Source organism: Talpa europaea (assembly GCF_964194135.1).
Source record: "Talpa europaea genome assembly, chromosome: 7".
In the NCBI taxonomy this organism is placed as follows: domain Eukaryota; kingdom Metazoa; phylum Chordata; class Mammalia; order Eulipotyphla; family Talpidae; genus Talpa; species Talpa europaea.
Genome location: NC_140074.1, coordinates 32,781,398 through 32,800,541, shown reverse-complemented (window position 1 = coordinate 32,800,541; position 19,144 = coordinate 32,781,398). Strand labels below are relative to the sequence as shown.

Sequence of the window (19,144 nt, the reverse complement as noted above, 5' to 3'; positions counted from 1 at the left end):
GATTGACTAGAACAATGCTTCTCAAACTTCTGTTGAGTGATAGGATTGTATAATGGGAAATCATTATACTAGACTGACTTTTTGGGGTTTGATTGACATTTTCCATGGTAAAAAGGCAGATTATTTCCTTCTTTCCTGAAGTCACTGAACCATGAGGTTTGCCTCTCCCCAGTTACCCACCCTGAATAACTAGATTTTTAAATAACTGCTTTCAAGAATTATAGCTAGCTTATTTCCTGCTGTTCTTTTACCTACTTTCAAGCCATCCTTGAAGGTCTGTTACCCATCAACTTTTTTCTCATAGTATCCCTAATCTAGCCAGATTGTTCACACTTTCCCAAAATAAATACTCTGTCCTTTATCTTACTTCTTTGTCATTGAGATTGCATAGTTTGACTAAAATACCAACACTTCACCTTTTACCCATATATGTTTTTCCCACTCTTCAAGCCTTCTGTGGCTATACCAGTTACATCACTGAAGTGATGTAACTTGTTTAACTTGTTTAACTTAAAACATTGACTCACTTGTTTAACTTAAAACATTCTCTTCAAAAATAAAACATTCTCTTTCGTTATTTTAGGGTAATTCAGTTTTACCTTCATTTTATGTTCACTTATTCAATAATTGCATTGTGTTCAGCTTGTTCTACCCTTGTAATCCTACAGAGCCTAGCCCAATCAATGACTGTACTTTTCCTCTCAATAAGTAATGGCAGTTGTTTAACCTGTCAAGTATGTATTGAGTGGGAAATGCTGAAAGTATACCTAAAATTAGTTATGAATCCAATTTATTTGCCTTTCAGGCTCGTGATGCAGAGAGCATCATGTTAAATCTCGCAGGACAACTCATCATGATGCAGAGGGACAGATCAGGCCCTCAGATCCGGGAGAAGGACAATAATCCTAACCAAAGGAAACTTGTGAGTGAAATAGAAGATATGTAGAACATTAAGAATGAAGGAATAAAAAAATATCAGAGGAGAGTATTGTTTTGTAGTTGGGAAACTAAGAAATTACATGACATTAGTGTTGAGCCTCTGGGTGTAAGACATTCTGTGAAGGGTGAAGGATAAGATCCTGAAATGATAGTAAAACCTTCTGTATTGTAAATTTTGTTGCTACGCCATTGTTTGCAAATTCTAATGTGAAAATAGGATAAATTGGTGAAGTTTGGGGGGAAGGAGTTGGATTGGTTTGGTTTTTGTTTAAATACACAAACTTTGAAAGGCAGGCATTACTATTATTAACGCCAATTCTAAACGGAGTCCCCTAATTAAAAAAAAAAAATTATTTTGAAAGATATAGGATATTAGTATCTAATAACTTAAGAGCCTGCAAATTTAAGAGGAAAAAAACCTGATTCTTGTCTCTTCTTCTCCAGCTGCCATTCTGTCCTCCTGTTGTACTTGCCCAGTCTGTTGAAAACGTTTGGACCACATGCCGAGCAAATAAACAAAAGCGACACCTTCTGGAGGCCCTCTGGCTGAGCTGTGGTGGTGCAGGAATGAAAGTCTGGCTCCCTCTCTTTCCTAGGGATCACCGCAAGCCCCATTCCTTCTTGTCCCAGCGGATCATGCTGCCTTTCCACATCAATATTTATCCTCTGGCTGTTTTGTTTGAAGATGCGTTGGTCCTTGGTGCTGTCAATGACACGTTACTCTATGATTCTTTGTATACTCGGAACAGTGCTAGGGAACAGCTGGAGGTCCTCTTCCCTTTCTGTGTTGTGGAAAGAACCTCTCAGATCTACCTCCACCACATTCTTCGTCAGCTGCTGGTCAGGAACCTTGGGGAGCAAGCCTTGCTTTTAGCCCAGTCCTGCGCCACACTACCTTACTTCCCTCATGTTCTAGAGCTCATGCTCCATGAAGTGCTGGAAGAAGAAGCTACCTCACGGGAGCCCATTCCCGACCCTCTGCTTCCCACTGTGGCAAAATTTATCACCGAATTCCCCCTCTTCCTGCAGACAGTTGTCCATTGTGCCAGGAAGACTGAATATGCCCTGTGGAATTACCTTTTTGCAGCTGTTGGAAACCCCAAGGACTTGTTTGAGGAGTGTTTGATGGCTCAGGATTTAGACACAGCTGCCTCTTACCTTATAATCTTACAGGTAACAATTCTTTTCTCATAATGGCATAAAAATTAATGAACTTAACACTTAGAAAAGTGTGGTGACCTGTCTTATCACAGTGAGTGTGTTTCAAGAAATTTAATAGGCAAGTTTTCTGTGCACTGTCTTTTTTTGAAGAACTCATTGTCTTATCAAATGATGGTAGAAAGTTTCTTGCGGGATCATAAAGTATACTTCAGGGGTTTTAAAATCCTCTTTGTCCATACATAAGCCTAAAACTGGTTCAGTTTATATTATTTATTTGAGTAAGATTAAAGAAACATAATATATATACACATATCATAATATGCACATATTAGATAAATTATTGAAATATCACATAAGTATAATGATATTTAGAAAATAAGTGGGTTTATTTGAGCCACAGCAATAATAGATTTATTTTCTTATATTGTGGAACACTGAGAGGATTCTAATTAGAACTTGGGTCATAACAGAGCACCTTATATTGGACTCCCCACAGCAAGCCAAGAGCACTCAACATCACAGTAATCACCTCTGTAACAGAGTTTTCCTCAAAATAGTAGGTTCCTTAAGACTCTTCAAAATTTGTTTCAGTATCTATTTGACAAAAGGGCTCGCTAGTTTTAAGGTTCTTTTCACTTAGGGCAGAGTTCTTTACAGTGGTAGTGACACTGCCTGAAGCAGATTACCCATCAGCTCATTTGCTTCATGACAACCCATTAAGTACTCAAGGAGAGGCTGAATGGCCCTGAGAGAAAGTTGCAGAATTGTAACAAAAGCAGCAAAATCAAGGCAGCTGGTTTTGTTTTAGGTTACTACTTAGACTTTCAGTAATCTCCCAAGAAATGGAACTTGAAACTTCTCTGCTGGAATTTCTAAGTTGGTAGAGAAACATGTCTTATTAGGCACCTGTTCATGAAGGTGAAGGCCAACACAGGCAGCAGGGTTAAATTTGTAAAGGAATTGAGGATGCTGACTGTATTTCAACACTAATTACTCTTCCCAAAGCAAGGTTTTTTAGTAGTCATATCCTCATAAAACACTGTCACAGAAAACAGAACTGAACTCTTTTGGAGTCAGACAAATCTAGATTTATGGTTTTGCTTTTCTGCTGATGTTATCAAATTAGTTAAGTTTCCTCACTTTTAAAATGGGAATGATTTATCTATTTTGCAGAGTCACTAGGGGAAACAAAAGAATGTAAGGTTTATGCAAGATATCTGGCATGTAATGGGAGTGCAATTAAATCAGTTTATATTACACCAGCAGAGTATTTTCCTCATTTTTTTCTTGTATAGTACTTTCTAATGCTCCTTTTAATCTTACTGTTGAACTAACCCCTGTCTTAGAGTAGCTGCATTCTTTCTCTGGGTTTAGGCAGTAAAGAGTTACTCATATCTTCCCAAATCATTTTTAGTACTAAAAAGAGGCTTGTCTTCCTTGTTTTTTTGGTAGAATATGGAAGTCCCAGCAGTAAGTAGACAACATGCCACCCTTCTGTTCAACACGGCCCTGGAACAAGGCAAGTGGGACCTATGTCGACACATGATTCGATTTCTTAAAGCAATTGGCTCTGGAGAATCTGAGACACCTCCATCCACACCTACAGCTCAGGTTAGTTGCAAAATTATAGTTGTTCTACATCACACCACCTACATGGCTTCTCTCTGACTGTGCTGCCTGTTATGTATCATCATAGGAACCTAGTTCAAGTGGTGGATTTGAATTCTTCAGGAATCGAAGCATCAGTTTGTCCCAATCTGCTGAAAATGTGCCTGCTAGTAAATTCAGCTTACAGAAAACGCTAAGTATGCCATCTGGTCCTTCGGGAAAAAGGTAAAAGAATAGAAACATCACTGCTTTTAGAGCTTTCTGTGACACTTTTCATTTCAGGGCATTTGTAAATTTGAATCTTAGGAAAATCAACTATTCATTCTAATCCCTTTTTTCCAGTCACAAAGGCTTCCCATTTCATTCCTCCAAAGTTTACTACTTTACTCTTTTCATAGTTTCTCCCTTTTTTGCTAGAATAGGTATTTATGAACCTGTTCTGAATGCAACTTTAAATTAGTAATCTCTTATAACAGAGGAACTGATAAAAAAGGAAGATAAATCTGCAGATAATCCAGAAGCCTCTTAGATGTCAAAAGTTTTGCTTTTCATTCCAGCTACACCTTTTGACAAAAAAAAAAAAAAAAGATGTATTTTTCATCTGCTTGACTCTTCTATGATTTTTCAATTGAAGGAGTCATTAAACAATGGAAGAGACAGGAGGGAAGTGTCTTCTGGAGACTAAAAATCTGTATCGCCCACAGATGGGTTATTGTCTCCCTAGAAGTAACTCATATTTGGGATCCTCTTTCTGTTAAATATTCTTAAGCTTTTGTTTTTTCTCTTTCCTACTACTTCCTTTTACTTTATGCTTGTATTCTACTTCAGAACCTGGCACATGGAGCTTACTGAACATTGTTTATCATGATGTTTTACTGCTCTTTCATTAATAAGACTCCTACCGCCAATACACACACAAAATCTTGGGCTTTATGGAAGTCAAATGCAACCGTGGAGGACTATGGAGTTAGCGGGAAAATAGTAACTTCTCAGCCATGCTCTGAATTGAAATGCTGGCTAATACAGTACCAGCCACCCTTCCAAGTATTTACATGTATGGGTCTTTTAATTATTGCAACTCTTTAAGGGAAGACATTGTTGATACCCTCATTTTACGGGTGAAAAAACAGAGGCCCAGAAAAATAAACTTAGTTATGTTCACATAGAGCCAAGATCTGAATCTACATTACCCAGTTATCAAACCAATTACAGTATATCAGCTCAAGAGTAAGGAATGATATAGCTTATATTTAGTGGTCATTACTTTTTAAAAGTTGGCTTTTTAAATTTTTCATATTTTTTTATTTTTTACATCATTGTTCATTTTTAAACAATATTTGCTTCCCCCTCTCCCCCTCAGGTGTAGTCCCCATAGAATTTCCTTCCCCAATGCACCCGTGCACCATCACCTCAGTCCCCTGTCCTCCCTCCCTCCCTGATCCCTCTCCCTCCTTCTCCCCTGCAGTAGGTCTCTGATTTGTAATTGTCTGTTTTTGCTTTGTTGTGTTTTGTACTGTTGTTATTTTTTACACTGATGTCTTATTTGGTTCCCCTATATTCCTGCTATAAGTGAAACCATGCGATATTTTGCTTATTTCACTGAGCTTAATTCCTTCTAGCTCCATCCAGATTGCTGCGAATGGCATGAGTTTATCTTTTTTGATTGTTGAATAATATTCCATTGTGAATATATATACCATATCTTCTTGATCCAGTCATCTATTTTGGGGCATTTGGGTTGTTTCCAGGTGTTACATATTGTAAATAGTGCTGCAGTAAACATAGGGGTGCAGGTGTTCCTTTGAATCAATGTTTTTGTGTCCTTTGGGTAGATCCCTAGTAGTGGAATTGCCCGGTCATATGGTAGCTCCATTTTTTAGTAGACCGCGGAACCTCCAGACAGCTTTCCCTAGTGGTTGGACCAGTTTGCCCTCCCACCAGCAAGGTAGGAGTTCCTTTTTCACCACATCCTCGCCGACATTTTTTCATATGCCTGTTGGGCATTTGTATTTCCTCTTTGGAAAAATGTCTTTTAAGTTCTTCTGCCCCCAAAATTGGCTTTTTTTAGATGTGTCATCTCACTTTACTTCCCTGCCCTTATTTTCTTTGATCTGATCATCCTTCCTGTTTTAATTGGTCATTTCAAGTGCTACCTTTATTCCCTTTCTTTTTCAACCAGTCACCACCCTTTTCCTGGTCTGGCTTTGTCTCCTGTTTTTCCCTGTACCTTGTTCAGACACACCTTGGAAATATTGTAGTAAACGTTTAGTTAAAGACCACCTCAATAAAACGAATATTGAAATAAGTTGAGTCACACAAATGTTTTTGTTCGCCAGTGCATATAAAAGTAATGTTTATACTGTAGTCTATTGTGCAATAGTTTCAGGTCTTAAAAAAATGATATATATATATATATATATATATATCTTAGTTCATCTGTCATGTGGACAGTTGGCCACATGATGTTCAAAAAATGGTGGAGTTACTCAAACCAGGGTTGCCACAAACCTTTGTAAGAAATACAATGTGGGCAAAACTCAATAAAACAAGGTATGCAGGTGTGTCTACACTATGTTTTAAGAGCCTGCTGTGTTCCAGCTATAATTCAATGAATCCTGGTATCACATGGAGGAGCCCTGATATTTAAATTTCTCCTCAATCAGAAATCTTGGATCTCTTACCATACGACCTTGTCAGCATTATCAGCACTTCTGCATAAAGCATACGATGTTGTCAGAATAAAGATTGTTCTGTACCTTTCTTGTCTTCCCACTCACAGATGGAGCAAAGACAGTGACTGTGCTGAGAACATGTATATTGACATGATGCTTTGGAGACATGCTCGGCACCTCTTAGAAGAAGTTCGACTAAAGGACCTTGGCTGCTTTGCTGCCCAGCTGGGCTTTGAACTTATTAGCTGGCTATGCAAGGAACGCACCCGGGCTGCCCGGGTAGACAACTTTGTGTCAGCCCTGAAGAGACTCCACAAGGATTTTTTGTGGCCACTTCCCATTATCCCAGCCTCTTCTATCAGTTCTCCTTTCAAGAACGGAAAATACCGAACAGGTAATGAAGACTGTCATTTGCACAAGGAGAATTTTATTCCCACTATTAAGACATTGTTTTGTTAGTTGTTTAAGGCGGCTTTGCATTCTAAACCCAGGAGCAGTTAAAAGCCAACTTTCTGTACATTCGTTGGAACAGCCACCATTTGACCAAGGGTGTATACAAAGTAGAACCTATGTCTCTAAGTCTTGAGACCTTTAAGTATAACTTAAATATATGACTTTAGTCACCTCCAGTTATCTTCAATAAGCTGAACTGGCTAAATAAAAAAACTACCACACTTGGCTTACTGTGGTAAAGAGTTTTAGAACTGGCTAGACATGGACCTCAAAATAAGCAACATTGTGACTTATCTGACAGAACTCATCCCGGACAAATAGCAAAAATACATCTTTGAGAGCTGGGGTCATCTTCTATACTAGGACAAAGTGCAACTATTTTGGTGATGGAAAAGAGAGTGTTTCAGTTCAGGTGTTTAAAGAAAACTGTTCCAAAAAAGAAAACAAGGAAGAAAGCTGTTCCACATGTATGTATAGACTTTTCAACAAAAACCTTTTATTATGATATTTGGAAAGTTCTTGCATAATAAAAAACTAAGGAAAAGTGACTTAAAAGATGAACAGAATAAAGTTTTGCTTAGTTCTGGTAAGATACGTAATGGTATGACTGCTAGATGGCCTTATGTAGTTGGGGTTTTTTTTTTTTGTTTTGTGTTTTTTTTAACAATCCAACATCCCTGGTTTATGAGATGATACAGTATAAGACAGAAATTGACTTAGAACTTTCACATTTGGATGGAGAGAAGCTTAAAAAAAGATAAATTGGAAATGACAGTGTATGCCATCTTAAATTTCTCCCATTTTCTTTCTTTGGTTTTGGCTACCTTGCAGTGGGAGAGCAGCTGTTAAAGTCTCAATCAGCTGACCCTTTTTTAAACCTTGAGATAGATGCTGGAGTCTCTAATGTCCAACGAAGTCAAAGCTGGCTTGGCAACGTTGGCCCAGCCCATCCTGAGATAGACACAGTCTCATCACATGGACCACAAATGCAAGATGCCTTCCTGTCACCTTTATCTAATAAAGGTAAATGTCATTTTAAATCTTAGCTCTTCTTCAGCTGCTTCAGAAGAAAGTTTAAGGACTGTAGCACTTCGGCGTTAGGGGTTCACTCTTTTCTTTCAAGATGTGTCCTTTAGGATTAGCCACTAGTATCTGCTAGAACCATGGAAAGTTACTGAAACAAAGGCAAAATGGCCTTGACTATATTTATTTCAAGTAGATGGAGTAGGTAAAATCTCGTTACAGATCAGTGCTAATCGATGAACCTACACAATTTTGATGCGTCAGAAACCTCAAGGCAGAACATCATCCCCATAGGGGATTCCATTCTTCTCATAGGAAGGCCTGTATCATAAAAAATTGGTTGTCATATTTTTTATTAATGAAAATTTGTGTTAACTTTTCTTTCTCTCTTATAAGTTCCTCTATTCTTAACTTTGTTTCTTAGTCTTCCGTATCTAAAATATTTACTATCTGACCCCTTACTAAAAAAATGTATGCTAACCCGTGCTCGGTAGTAATAGGTAAATTACAAATTGAAAAGTTTAAAAGTGACTTATGTTGTTTAGGTGAATATAATTATAGGAGCTTAAGTAGCAATTGTCTGACTTTCTGCAGTTGATTCCTGTGACCAGGCATTTGCTTAGTTTGATTTTCAGTCTGCCATCAGTGTTACCTGAGATTCTGCTACTTAGAGAGACTTAATGCTGCTGCCTTTTTAAAAAAATATGTGGTAGAATACAAATAGTCAAATTTACTGTCTTTTTAAGTGTACAGTTCAGCAGCGTTAGCTACATTCATTGTTGAGTAACTAACCTCTACAACTCTGATCTTGCAAAACTAATCGTCCACACACATTAAATAACAACTCCCCATTCCTGCAGCAATCAGCAACTACCATTCTGTTTTCTGTTTCTATGAATTTGACTTTTAGGTATTCCATATAAATGGAATCATACAGTATTTTTGAGGATGACTTATTTTCACTTAGCATAAAGCATAGTGTCATAAAAGCTTCCTTCCTTTTAAAGGTGAATTAAATCCCGATATATGTATACACATTTTATCCATTCATCTGTTGGACACTAGGGTTACTTCCACCCAAGCATTGCTTCACGACCCTGCTTGCAGTTCTTTAGGCTATATATCCAGAAGTGGGATTGCCAGATCATATGGTAATTGTATTCTTAATTTTTTGAGGAACCACCATACTATTTTCCTTGGTAGGCACAACATTTTACATTCCCACCAGTGTTGACAAGGGATTCCAATTTCTCTACAAATCCCCACCAACACATATTTTTGTTTTTTTGGGTTTTTTTTTAAAGATTTATTTATTTATTTATACAAGCACTGGGTACAGTCAGAAGCACGGGAGGGTGAGAGAATTCACCAGAGCCAGAGCATGGAACAGAACAGGCAGATGGACAAAATACACTGCTGAGGGGAGCAGCGGGCACAGCAGGAGAGGTCTGACACGCTATGTGGGACCCTCGCCCGGAGGCCGGGGATCGAACCAGTGCTGCAGAGGCTGCTGGCAGCTTCGCAGCCCAGTGCTCAACCGCTGCGCCACTGGGGAGGCCCTATTTTTGGGGGTTTTTTAATAGTAGCTTTTCTAATGGGTGTGAGGTATTTGTTTTTCCTTTTTTAAATAGAGGGAAAAAATGCCATTTACTTATTTTTCATAACCTTGTCTCCTTTCCTCCTCTGAACCTCAGACATGTTTATTAATGTCCACTAGTTTTTATAAGTATTGTACTTTGTCCATTTGTCTATGTAAATGTCTGGCATTCATCTTTATTATTCTGACATGCTTTACTGCACATAATTCCCTTGAATGGTTTCCATTTTGTTTTAAACAGCAGCATTTTGGTTTTCCTTATGGCTGAATTAGTAGTCCAGTGTGATTATATCACGTCTTCTCAATCCAGTCTTTGTCAGTGGGCATATAGGTTGCTCTCATGGTCTAGGTATTGTAAATAGTGTTGCAATAAACATTGTAGAGCACTTAAGTTTCAAGTTGGTGATTTCACTTTCTTTATAGATGTGTAAGAGTCGAATGCTGGTTCAAATGTTATTTCCATTTTTCAGTTTTTTAAATCCATATCATTTCCATTATGGCTGAGGTAGTTTATATTAGCACTAGCAGTGTAACAGGATTTCTCTTTCTCCATTTTCTCTCTAGCACTTGTTAGAAGTCTTTTTAATATGTGCATATTTACAGGTATGAGATGGCATCTCATTGTGGTTTTAACATTTTTATGGAGATAACATTGGCTTACAATACTGTATGACTAAGGGGAGTAGGTGCACATCTCAGCTGTGTGTCACCACACTCACTGTGGCTTTAACCTGCATATCTCTTAAAAGGAAAAAATTCATCATTGGTTCCAATATCTGTTGACATGGACATTTGTTGTCAGGTCTCCCCAGAGCTGGTATCCATTTATTAAATGGGTTGATTTTCTGTTATTGGAATATATAAATTTTTTACATAATATCAACCCCTTATCAGTTGTGTAATATGTAAATATTTTCTGCCATTCAGTAGGATGTCTTTTTTTTTTTTTAAAGATTTATTTATTTATGCATACAAGAGCTGGGGTACAGGCCAGAAGTGCGGGGGGTGAGAGGACTCACCAGAGACAGAGAGTGGAGCAGAACAGGCAGACTGACTGAAAGCACTGCTGAGGGGAGCAGCGGGCGAGACAGGAGAGGTCTGCCGCGCCATGTGGGAAGCTTTCTGGCTGCAGTGGCTGCAGACAGCTTCCTCGGTTGCGTCTTAACCCCTTGTGCCACCAGAGAAGCCTCTCAGTAGTATGTCTTTTTAATCTTACACTTTTTTCCTACTGTGTAAGGCTTTTTGATTTGAGGCAATCCCAAATATTCCTTTTTGCTTTTATTTCCATTGCCATAAGTGTCCATTTTCCAAAGGCATCTCTTACACCGATACTTTATATATTTTATTGCTGCAGGTTTTAAATCTTTAATCCATTTGGAATTTATTATTGTTTATAGGGTTAGAGTGAGATCTGTCTTTTACACCTGACCTTCTACTTTTTCCAGCACCACTGAAGAAATTCTCCTTTGCCTACTGCCTTTTGTATGGGCATGACTGCTTCATTATAAATTATTAATATTTGTGTGGATTTATTTCTGGGCTTTCTATTCCATTGATCAGGGTTTTTTTTTTTTTAATATATATCAATACTGTTATTAGTGTTGCTTTATGGTATAAAGGCAGGTAAGTCAGGTAACATGGTGCCTCCATTCCTTTTTCTCAGAATTGCTTTTGTTATATGAGGCCTTAGATGGTTCCATACAAATTTCAATACTTTTTTGTTAAAAATTTTGTTGATATTTTGATGGGGACTGTGTTACATCTGTATATCACTTTAGGTGGAATAGTCATTTTAATTATATGGAGTCTCATGAACAGGAGATGTCTTTCTTCACCTTCTAGGTTAGATTAATTCCAAGGTATGAGTCTTGTGAAATGATTGGAATTATTTTCTTAATTTCTTTGGAAAACTTCTAAAAGAGATCAAACATATTATAAAAAGTAGAGGTTGTAGTATAGTGTACACTTAGACTCCAACCCCCATTTATCCATCTTCCAACTTCTATTATTACCAATATTTGTTTCATTCATTTCCCCCCTCGTGTATTTTAGTAAATCAGCTTCAAAGACATTTTATTTGTGAACACATCAGTAGGTGCCTTAAAAAAATACTGTTAACATTCCCAAAAAAACCTAGGTATTCCTAATAGCCAGTATTTAAATTCTCATTGTTTCCGACGGCTTTTAGAAATTGAATAAAGAATAACATTCAGAGTCACTATTGTGTTTTCATTCTTATTTTAGTGATTATTCATCTTCCCCTCCTTGCGGTTTATTTGTTGAGAAAATTTGACTCTTATAATGTGGATTTTGGTGGTTCCTTCTGCATGGTTTAGTTTCCTCTGCATTCCTTTTAAATTGGTAATTAAATCTAACACTTGATCAAATTCTACCTACATTATTGTGGAAGAAGGCAAGACTACTTAATGGTACCGTAGTAGTATGTCGTTCCATCCAAAGATAAATAACGCATAGTCACTCTCTCTAATGATACATATCTATCTTTACATTTACAACTGTAAAAATAACATGGGAATTTAAGCAGTGCATTTGATATTAAGGTTTCAAAATCCTTAGGTGAAAATTGACATTTGAGAAATAGCTAATATTTAAAATTAAGTGAAACCTATTTTCTATATGAAGCTGGTTTATAACTCTTGGCAATTCTTTACCAGGTGATGAATGCAGTATTGGTTCAGCCACAGACTTGACTGAAAGCAGTTCCATGGTGGATGGGGACTGGACAATGGTGGATGAAAATTTCTCCACACTCAGTTTAACTCAGTCAGAGCTAGAGCAGATCTCCATGGAGTTGGCGAGTAAAGGGCCTCACAAGTCCCAGGTCCAGCTTCGGTGAGTTACTCAACATTTTTAAAGCACAGAATGTCCACTTAGAATATCTTTAGCATCAGTCATCTTGCTTCTGCTTTTATTGTAGATATTTGCTACACATCTTCATGGAGGCGGGATGTCTGGACTGGTGCATTGTCATAGGTCTGATTCTTAGAGAATCCTCAATAATCAACCAGATTTTGGTCATTATACAGTCTTCAGAGGTAGATGGAGAGATGTTACGAAATATAAAGACAGGGCTGCATGCAGTAGACCGATGGGCTTCTACGGATTGGTGAGTGCTGATTGTCTTGAGATTATTTGGCTTTCTTTTGGTTGATCCTTTCCTTTCACACTAAGACTTAGTTCTGGTTTATGTAGTTGGAGAGTTTTAGTTTGGTTAAAAAAAATGCTTTCATATGTTCATTTTAAAACTGCTTTCTCTATTGTTCCATACCCAATCATTTAAATGAGTAATGTCCATCAAGATAGTGAGTTTGTTTGTACGCTTGTCAGTAACTTAAGATTAATGATGTGCAAAAGATCTAAGAAGTTGAGATTTATAGTTTTGTGGAATTGAAGGTAATAACCTACGACGTCTATTTGAAAAGATAAAAATTTAAGGTGTACATGGAGTTAACATTCAGAAAGCCCAGATTTAAAAAGGTAAAGAGACTGCTGAATCTTGAAAGGCCAAATTAAGTGTATGTGTGCTTAAGAGCCTTAGGTTCCAGCCCTGTCTATGTGGACTTGGACCTAATTTTCCTTAATCAGCAAATTAGCTTAGAAGTTCTTTGCAGGTCTTTTTTCAAGTCAAAAAGTTCAGTTCTGTAGAATCTGAGTTTTAATTTTACTTGATAGGGCCACCCTGGTGGTATAGGGGTTAAGTCTCAGCTCTATCACCTCTGCAGCCTGAGTTCGATTCCCGGCCAGGGAGCTAACCCCACATATGGTGCCAGCAGACCTCTCCTGTCTTGCCTGCTGCTCTCCTCAGCACTGTATTTCAGTAGATCTGCCTGCTCTGGTGAATCCTCTCACCTCCAACTCCTCTGGCATACACCTGAGTTCTCCAGAAAAATAAAATCTTTAAAAATGAAGAATGGGGCCTCCCCAGTGGCGCAGTGGTTGAGCGCTGGGTTGCGAAGCTGCCCGCAGCCTCTGCAGCTCCGGTTCAATCCCCGGCCACCGAGCGAGGGTCCCACATGGCGCGCAGACCTCTCCTGCCACCTGCTGCTCCCCTCAGCAGTGTACTTTGGTCCTTCTGCCTGTTCTGCTCCCTGCTGTGGCTCTGGTGAATTCTCTCACCCTCCCACGCTTCTGACTGTACCCAGTGCTTATATAAATAAATCTTTAAAAAAAAGCCAAACTTTGCTCGTAAGTCTCAAAAATTTAAGATTAGTGCTTGTGCATCTCCATTTGTGGTAGACAACCAGTCGGGTACCTAAGAAGCCTTTCTTCCTTGTGCCACCTCCCCATAATCTTTCACTGGCCTTACTGCATCAGCGTTATAAGACTGTATCTATGACACTATGCAGAATCTTTTGATTGTGAATGATGAGAGCTAATTTCCTTTTTTCTCTGCTTAGCCCTGGATATAAGCCATTTTTAAATATTATTAAGCCACAACTGCAGAAACTCAGTGAGATAATGGAAGAGCAGGTCCAGCCTGAAGCTTTCCAGCCAATCACGGTGGGTAAGACTCCTGAACAGACTAACCCCAGGGCAGAGGAGAGCAGGGGCTCCTCGGGCCATGGAAATATCCCTCAGGGTGAAGTTGGAAGCAGCAGTATGGCCAACCGGAAAGAGGAGGACGCAACCCCAGCAGAGGAGGAACCTTTTCAGGATGGGACTTACGACTGTTCTGTGTCCTAACAATGGTGTACCGTCACCACGGGCAGTATTAATTAGCAGCAGCATGCAACTGAGGACACTGTGACGTAGTTGGATGGTTTAACCAAGGAGAGAACGAAAGCTCAGAGACTGGTAAAGTATTACTGTATTTTAAACAACTCTCTAAGAAATCTGTCTGACTCCATAAATATGTGATATCAAATCATCTTTCATTAAGAGGTGTTTTTAACTGCAATGGAAAGTAATAAAGAATATTTATTGTATGGATGTACATGAGAATATTTTGGTTTTATTCTTAAGGGTTGGTAGCTCTTCTCTTACTCCGTAGGGATTATCATGCCCCGGATGAATTTACCTTTTCACTGCTTATAGCTTCTTACATGTTTTCTAAACAGCGTGTGTGTCCCAATTACTTTTTCAAAGTGGAGGTGCTTGCTCTAGCTTATCAGAAGTTCAGCTAAGTGTTTGAGAGCACTGCACACCCTCATTGGGACTCCTGAATAGATTATCTGCCTTTAAACATGTGCCAGTGTCATGGAGACTTGATGGAAGCTAGTTACCTGAGAAGTCTGTCTGCTTTAGCAAGATTGATTCCTGCTAGGTGAGTGTAGGCAGACTCTGAGGATTTCTTATCAATTATGCTGTAGATACCCGTAAACTATTTTTATCAAAGAATCATATCTTTTTGTGAATACTCTTATGTATATATACCCAAGGACATTGTTCATATTTTTAGGCCTTGTATTATAATTTCTAAGGTTTTCTGCTGAATTCTGCATGGCTATATAGCTACCCTTGGGATAAAAATAGGGCTTGCTCTTCTTTTCAAATATGAGCACTCTTCATAAAGAAAGACAGGTCTATTGGCTTAGTCATAAAGGAACCAGAAATGGTCATACTGATCATGAAATGAAACAGGTTTTGTGCAAATTAATGTAGTTTCTTATTTATTGGTTTTGTAAATTGGAATAAAAATGAACTTTAATGTAAATAGACTGCTGAATCCTGTATTATCATGGCTACTAAAAATTAGTATGTAAAGAACACATTCTTCATTGTAAGTTTTTAAATATGTATTTCTAGATATGACTGAAATTTTAGTTTTCATGTTATGAAAACATAACTGCATATCTTTAATTGCTTCCAACTAAACATATCTACTGTATGTATTTGATTATCTTATAACAGTATTAATTTTAGATAGCTCGTTTGTACTGTGCAATTTGAACAAAGGAATGCAATGTTATTTTTTACAAAAACAAACTTATTTTTATAATAGTGTATTGATGAGGACCAAATTCATACCACTATGTAAAACAGCCTCTTCTCATAGTGCAATTACAGCTTGGTCCTTTTACAGTAAAAGGCAAGATCACTTGTTCTAGCCAGGTTTCCTTTGAAGGGAAACTTAAAAAACAATTTTGAAATTGCTTAGTTCAAAATTTATGAAACTATTTTAAACTATTCATTTTGGTAATTTAGTATCATTTACTCTTTAAAAGTGCAATAATTTCACATACTGAAGCTCCAAAGTGAGTGGAATATGTGATTTATTGGTACCTGGTCCTTCTGGTGCTACTTTTATTTAAATCTTTGTTTTAAATCAACCACCTTTCCCTGAATCTAAGGAAAAATAATCATTTGCCCAGCAAGAAACTGAAATTTGTTCTGTCCTATTGCATTAAGGAGAAGAACCAGCATTACGTTTGTCTTTGGTGTAAATATTCAGTCAATAAAAGTGATTTACCGTTGTAAACAGATGTGATCCTTTCAAATATCCTAACGTGCTGCTGGGTTCATATTAAAAGCAGGACGTCAGTAAGTTAACTACGTTCCTGTGGTTTAAAGCCTGTAAGTGAATCTTCTATGAAATGCGTTTTTTTCAACTAACACAAATGGTCAGCCCTGAAGTAAAAATAAGAACTGGTAAGTGGACATAAAATTTCTCTTTAGTTATTATATACCTTCAAAAAAACCCTTATTTTTATTTTACCTGGTTCACATATCAACTGTTTAAGCCATAATTTTATCCAATTAAATATTCAGTATAACTTAGAATTTTACTAGATACATTTATTTGCTGATACCAAAAGAGATCATTTTGGGGTAGAGTCAACATTAGCTTGTACTTCAAGTTGCTGCTACTTCTGTAATGTGTATTTTTTTATGTGGTAAAGGGCAATAAAACCATTATATAAACTTTCGTTTATTCATCTCAGGTTAACAGCAAATAGAATAATTCCACCTTCTAGAATAAAAACAAGAATTGACAAATATCCTTAGATGCCTGAGAATATTAGATTGGCATAAAATATGTAAAACTTTCTTTGGTGGATAGAAATCACAGTAAGTCTGTAAGAGACTATGCGTCATCTCTAAAAGGTGGAATTGAAAATGACTTTTTCTTAGTTTCCAGTATTCGTACATCTGCTTTTTATATTTACAGGTTTGCCTAATCTGGATATATTGTAAAATGGAATCACCCATGTGGCTTTCTGTTTGTTTTCTTTTATTAGCATGTTTTTAAAGCTGAATAGTCATCAGTAGTTGCCTGACATTGGGTTGGTTCCACTTTTTTTGACTATCATGAATGTATTTTGTGAGTTCTCTAGGGGTGGAAGTGCTCGGTCATATAATACGGTTAATTTTTTGAGGAAATGCCAAGCCGTATTACAAAGAACCTGTACTATTTTGTATAAAGTGGTTAACTATATAGATCTGCATTTCCCTACTGTCTTTTCATGTGATTTTAAACGTTACTATGGTGTTTGGAGAAAAATGTCTACTCATCTTTGGTCATTTACCTTATCACATCTTTTGAAATATAAACATTTTACTTTTCCAAAGTCCAATTTATTTGTGCTTTTGGTGTTGTATTGCATAACCTAAGATTATGAAGAGTTGTGCCTGATTCCTTCTACGATTTAGCTCCTACATGTTTTTTTTCCCCTCCCCCCTTATGGCATAAGTGGAGGCTCTGCAGTTCTCTGTGTGTATACCTTTTACTAAAATGATCCCCCCCCCACTGGATTATCAGTTATAATTTATGTCCTTAATGCCAGTACTTGCTGCCTTGATTATACTTTCAAAAGTTCCTAAAAAGCAACATTACAGTCAATTTTGGTGTATATTTACAAAAGGCAGCTGGGATTTTGATGGGGATTATATTCAGTATATTAATCAATTTGAAGACTAGTTCCACCTAAATTGGTAAGCTTTCCAACCCATGAGCATGTTTTCCAGTTATGTCACCTTTACTTTCTTTCAGAAATGTCTTAATAGTTTACAAAGGTTTTATTCGAATACAACTGTTTCCTTAATTTCATTTTTGGCTTGTTCTTTGTATGTGAAACATTTTTAAATTCATTCATTAACTAGTAGTTTTGCATGGGTTCCCTAGGATTTTTTACAACTAACAGATGCAATCTGAACTAAAGATACCTTTAAGTAATCTACACGCCTCTTGGACTTGTCTTACGAGGGAACGCCTCCCATACTCCCTTATGTTAACAGTTCTATGACCTTACCTTTATGAGGTTGAGGAAGTTTCCCTTCTAGTCTTTTTTCCTCATGAAAAAAATGTTGGAGGTTTGTCCAAAAATTATTTTTTGCACTTACTGAGGTGGTTCTTTATTGTCTTACATTAACGGATTTGCAGATGTTCGACCAACTTTGCATTCGTAGGATAAATCCCACTTGGTCATGCTGTTGGGTCAAACTTGGAGAAAGGCAATTTTTATTTTGTAAAAAGACAGTTTAAGAATAAAAGCACTTAATGCATTTTGGCCCTAAAAGAAGGCCACTATGTGTTAAGGACTACATGCTTTCCCACACATTACAAAACTGCACCATTTATACTGTGTGGGTTATTTTTTGGGTGTAGGAATGCTAAAACTAGTAACTTACAATTTTATTGAGTATTCCCAGACTCAGAAAATAAGACCCAACATATACAGGAAATTCTACTTTCAAATACAGGTGGAGAACATGGAAGTTGTTTGCTTCACTATATGCTGCACTGAGGGTATTCAGTGAAATAACTTGGAAACATTTTGGAACGCCTAAACATGCTGAAGTCCGACACTTACCAAATTCTAGGTCATTTTATTTCTGCATCATTTCATTCACAGGTAAATAGGATTCCAGAAAATGAATACTTTCTAAGTGACATTCTTTGCTTACATGTATTGGATTGTAGGGAACATGATGCATTTTTGCTTGAAAAAAAGAAAAAAACACTTTTCGGGCAACCCAATATTAAAATACCATTTATATACCCCCCTACATGCGCAATGTAAGTCTTTTAACAGCATTTTTTGGTTAACTTACAAAAAAGCTCTATATTTGAAATGCCCCCCAAAATGGGGGTTTACAGGAGAAGAAACAACAAAGATAAGTGTTTCTGTTAAAGATACCACCTAATAGTATATTAAAACATTTATTTCAGTAACATTGTAAGGCAACAATGAACCCTCAGCAATGAAAAACAGACAGTATCATTCTTTCTACATCTTCCTGAGTCAACAGGGTCGCTTATGGCCCCCTTGGAGATAACATGTCAGGATCCTATCACACTTAACTGTGGAAAACAAACAGTTCATGCAACAATCATTCTTAGATCAAACAAAAAATAATTTCTTCACACGTTCCCTGAATGTGCAGTACTATACTGTGGTACTTAGAATTTAAAAAGACCCTTTAAAAAATGGGTTATTCAAATCAGGTATTTTTCATCTCAGAGGCTGCTAATTTGACAGCATGCTTATTAACGGAGCCATAAATATTAGGTGCAATTATTTCTGCCATTAAAACCACCTCCCAGAGTTTTATTGCCCTGCAACTAGTGAACGTCTTGTTTCTGACCTTGCACAATATCAAAGCTTTATAATGCTAAACAAAACCATGATTATTACTAGAAAGGAATATTCAACAACATCCTCCCCAAAGGGGAAAAAAGGTAACAGAAAATAATTTGTTTTCTTCAACACTTGGGGTTTGGATTTTTTTT

At 37.3% G+C, this 19,144-nt stretch overlaps 1 protein-coding gene across 4 annotated transcripts in view; it reads left to right on the top strand.

Annotated features, from left to right (window-relative positions):
• The window catches only part of RIC1 (RIC1 homolog, RAB6A GEF complex partner 1), a gene marked incomplete at both ends in the record, with an annotated part of 111,561 nt that extends 97,404 nt beyond the window's left edge, over positions 1-14,157 (top strand). For 2 of the 4 annotated variants that reach the window (XM_084239022.1, XM_084239020.1), the window contains 9 exons: positions 806-922; positions 1,384-2,112; positions 3,553-3,711; positions 3,797-3,933; positions 6,488-6,774; positions 7,665-7,856; positions 12,129-12,306; positions 12,392-12,580; positions 13,872-14,157. In XM_084239022.1, coding sequence (XP_084095148.1) covers positions 806-922; positions 1,384-2,112; positions 3,553-3,711; positions 3,797-3,933; positions 6,488-6,774; positions 7,665-7,856; positions 12,129-12,306; positions 12,392-12,580; positions 13,872-14,157 — 2,274 coding nt within the window. Of the gene's footprint in view, positions 1-805; positions 923-1,383; positions 2,113-3,552; positions 3,712-3,796; positions 3,934-6,487; positions 6,787-7,664; positions 7,857-12,128; positions 12,307-12,391; positions 12,581-13,871 lie in introns of all 4 variants that reach the window. The other 2 variants (XM_084239021.1, XM_084239019.1) reach the window with 2 other exon arrangements.
• Positions 14,158-19,144: the final 4,987 nt, after the last annotated feature.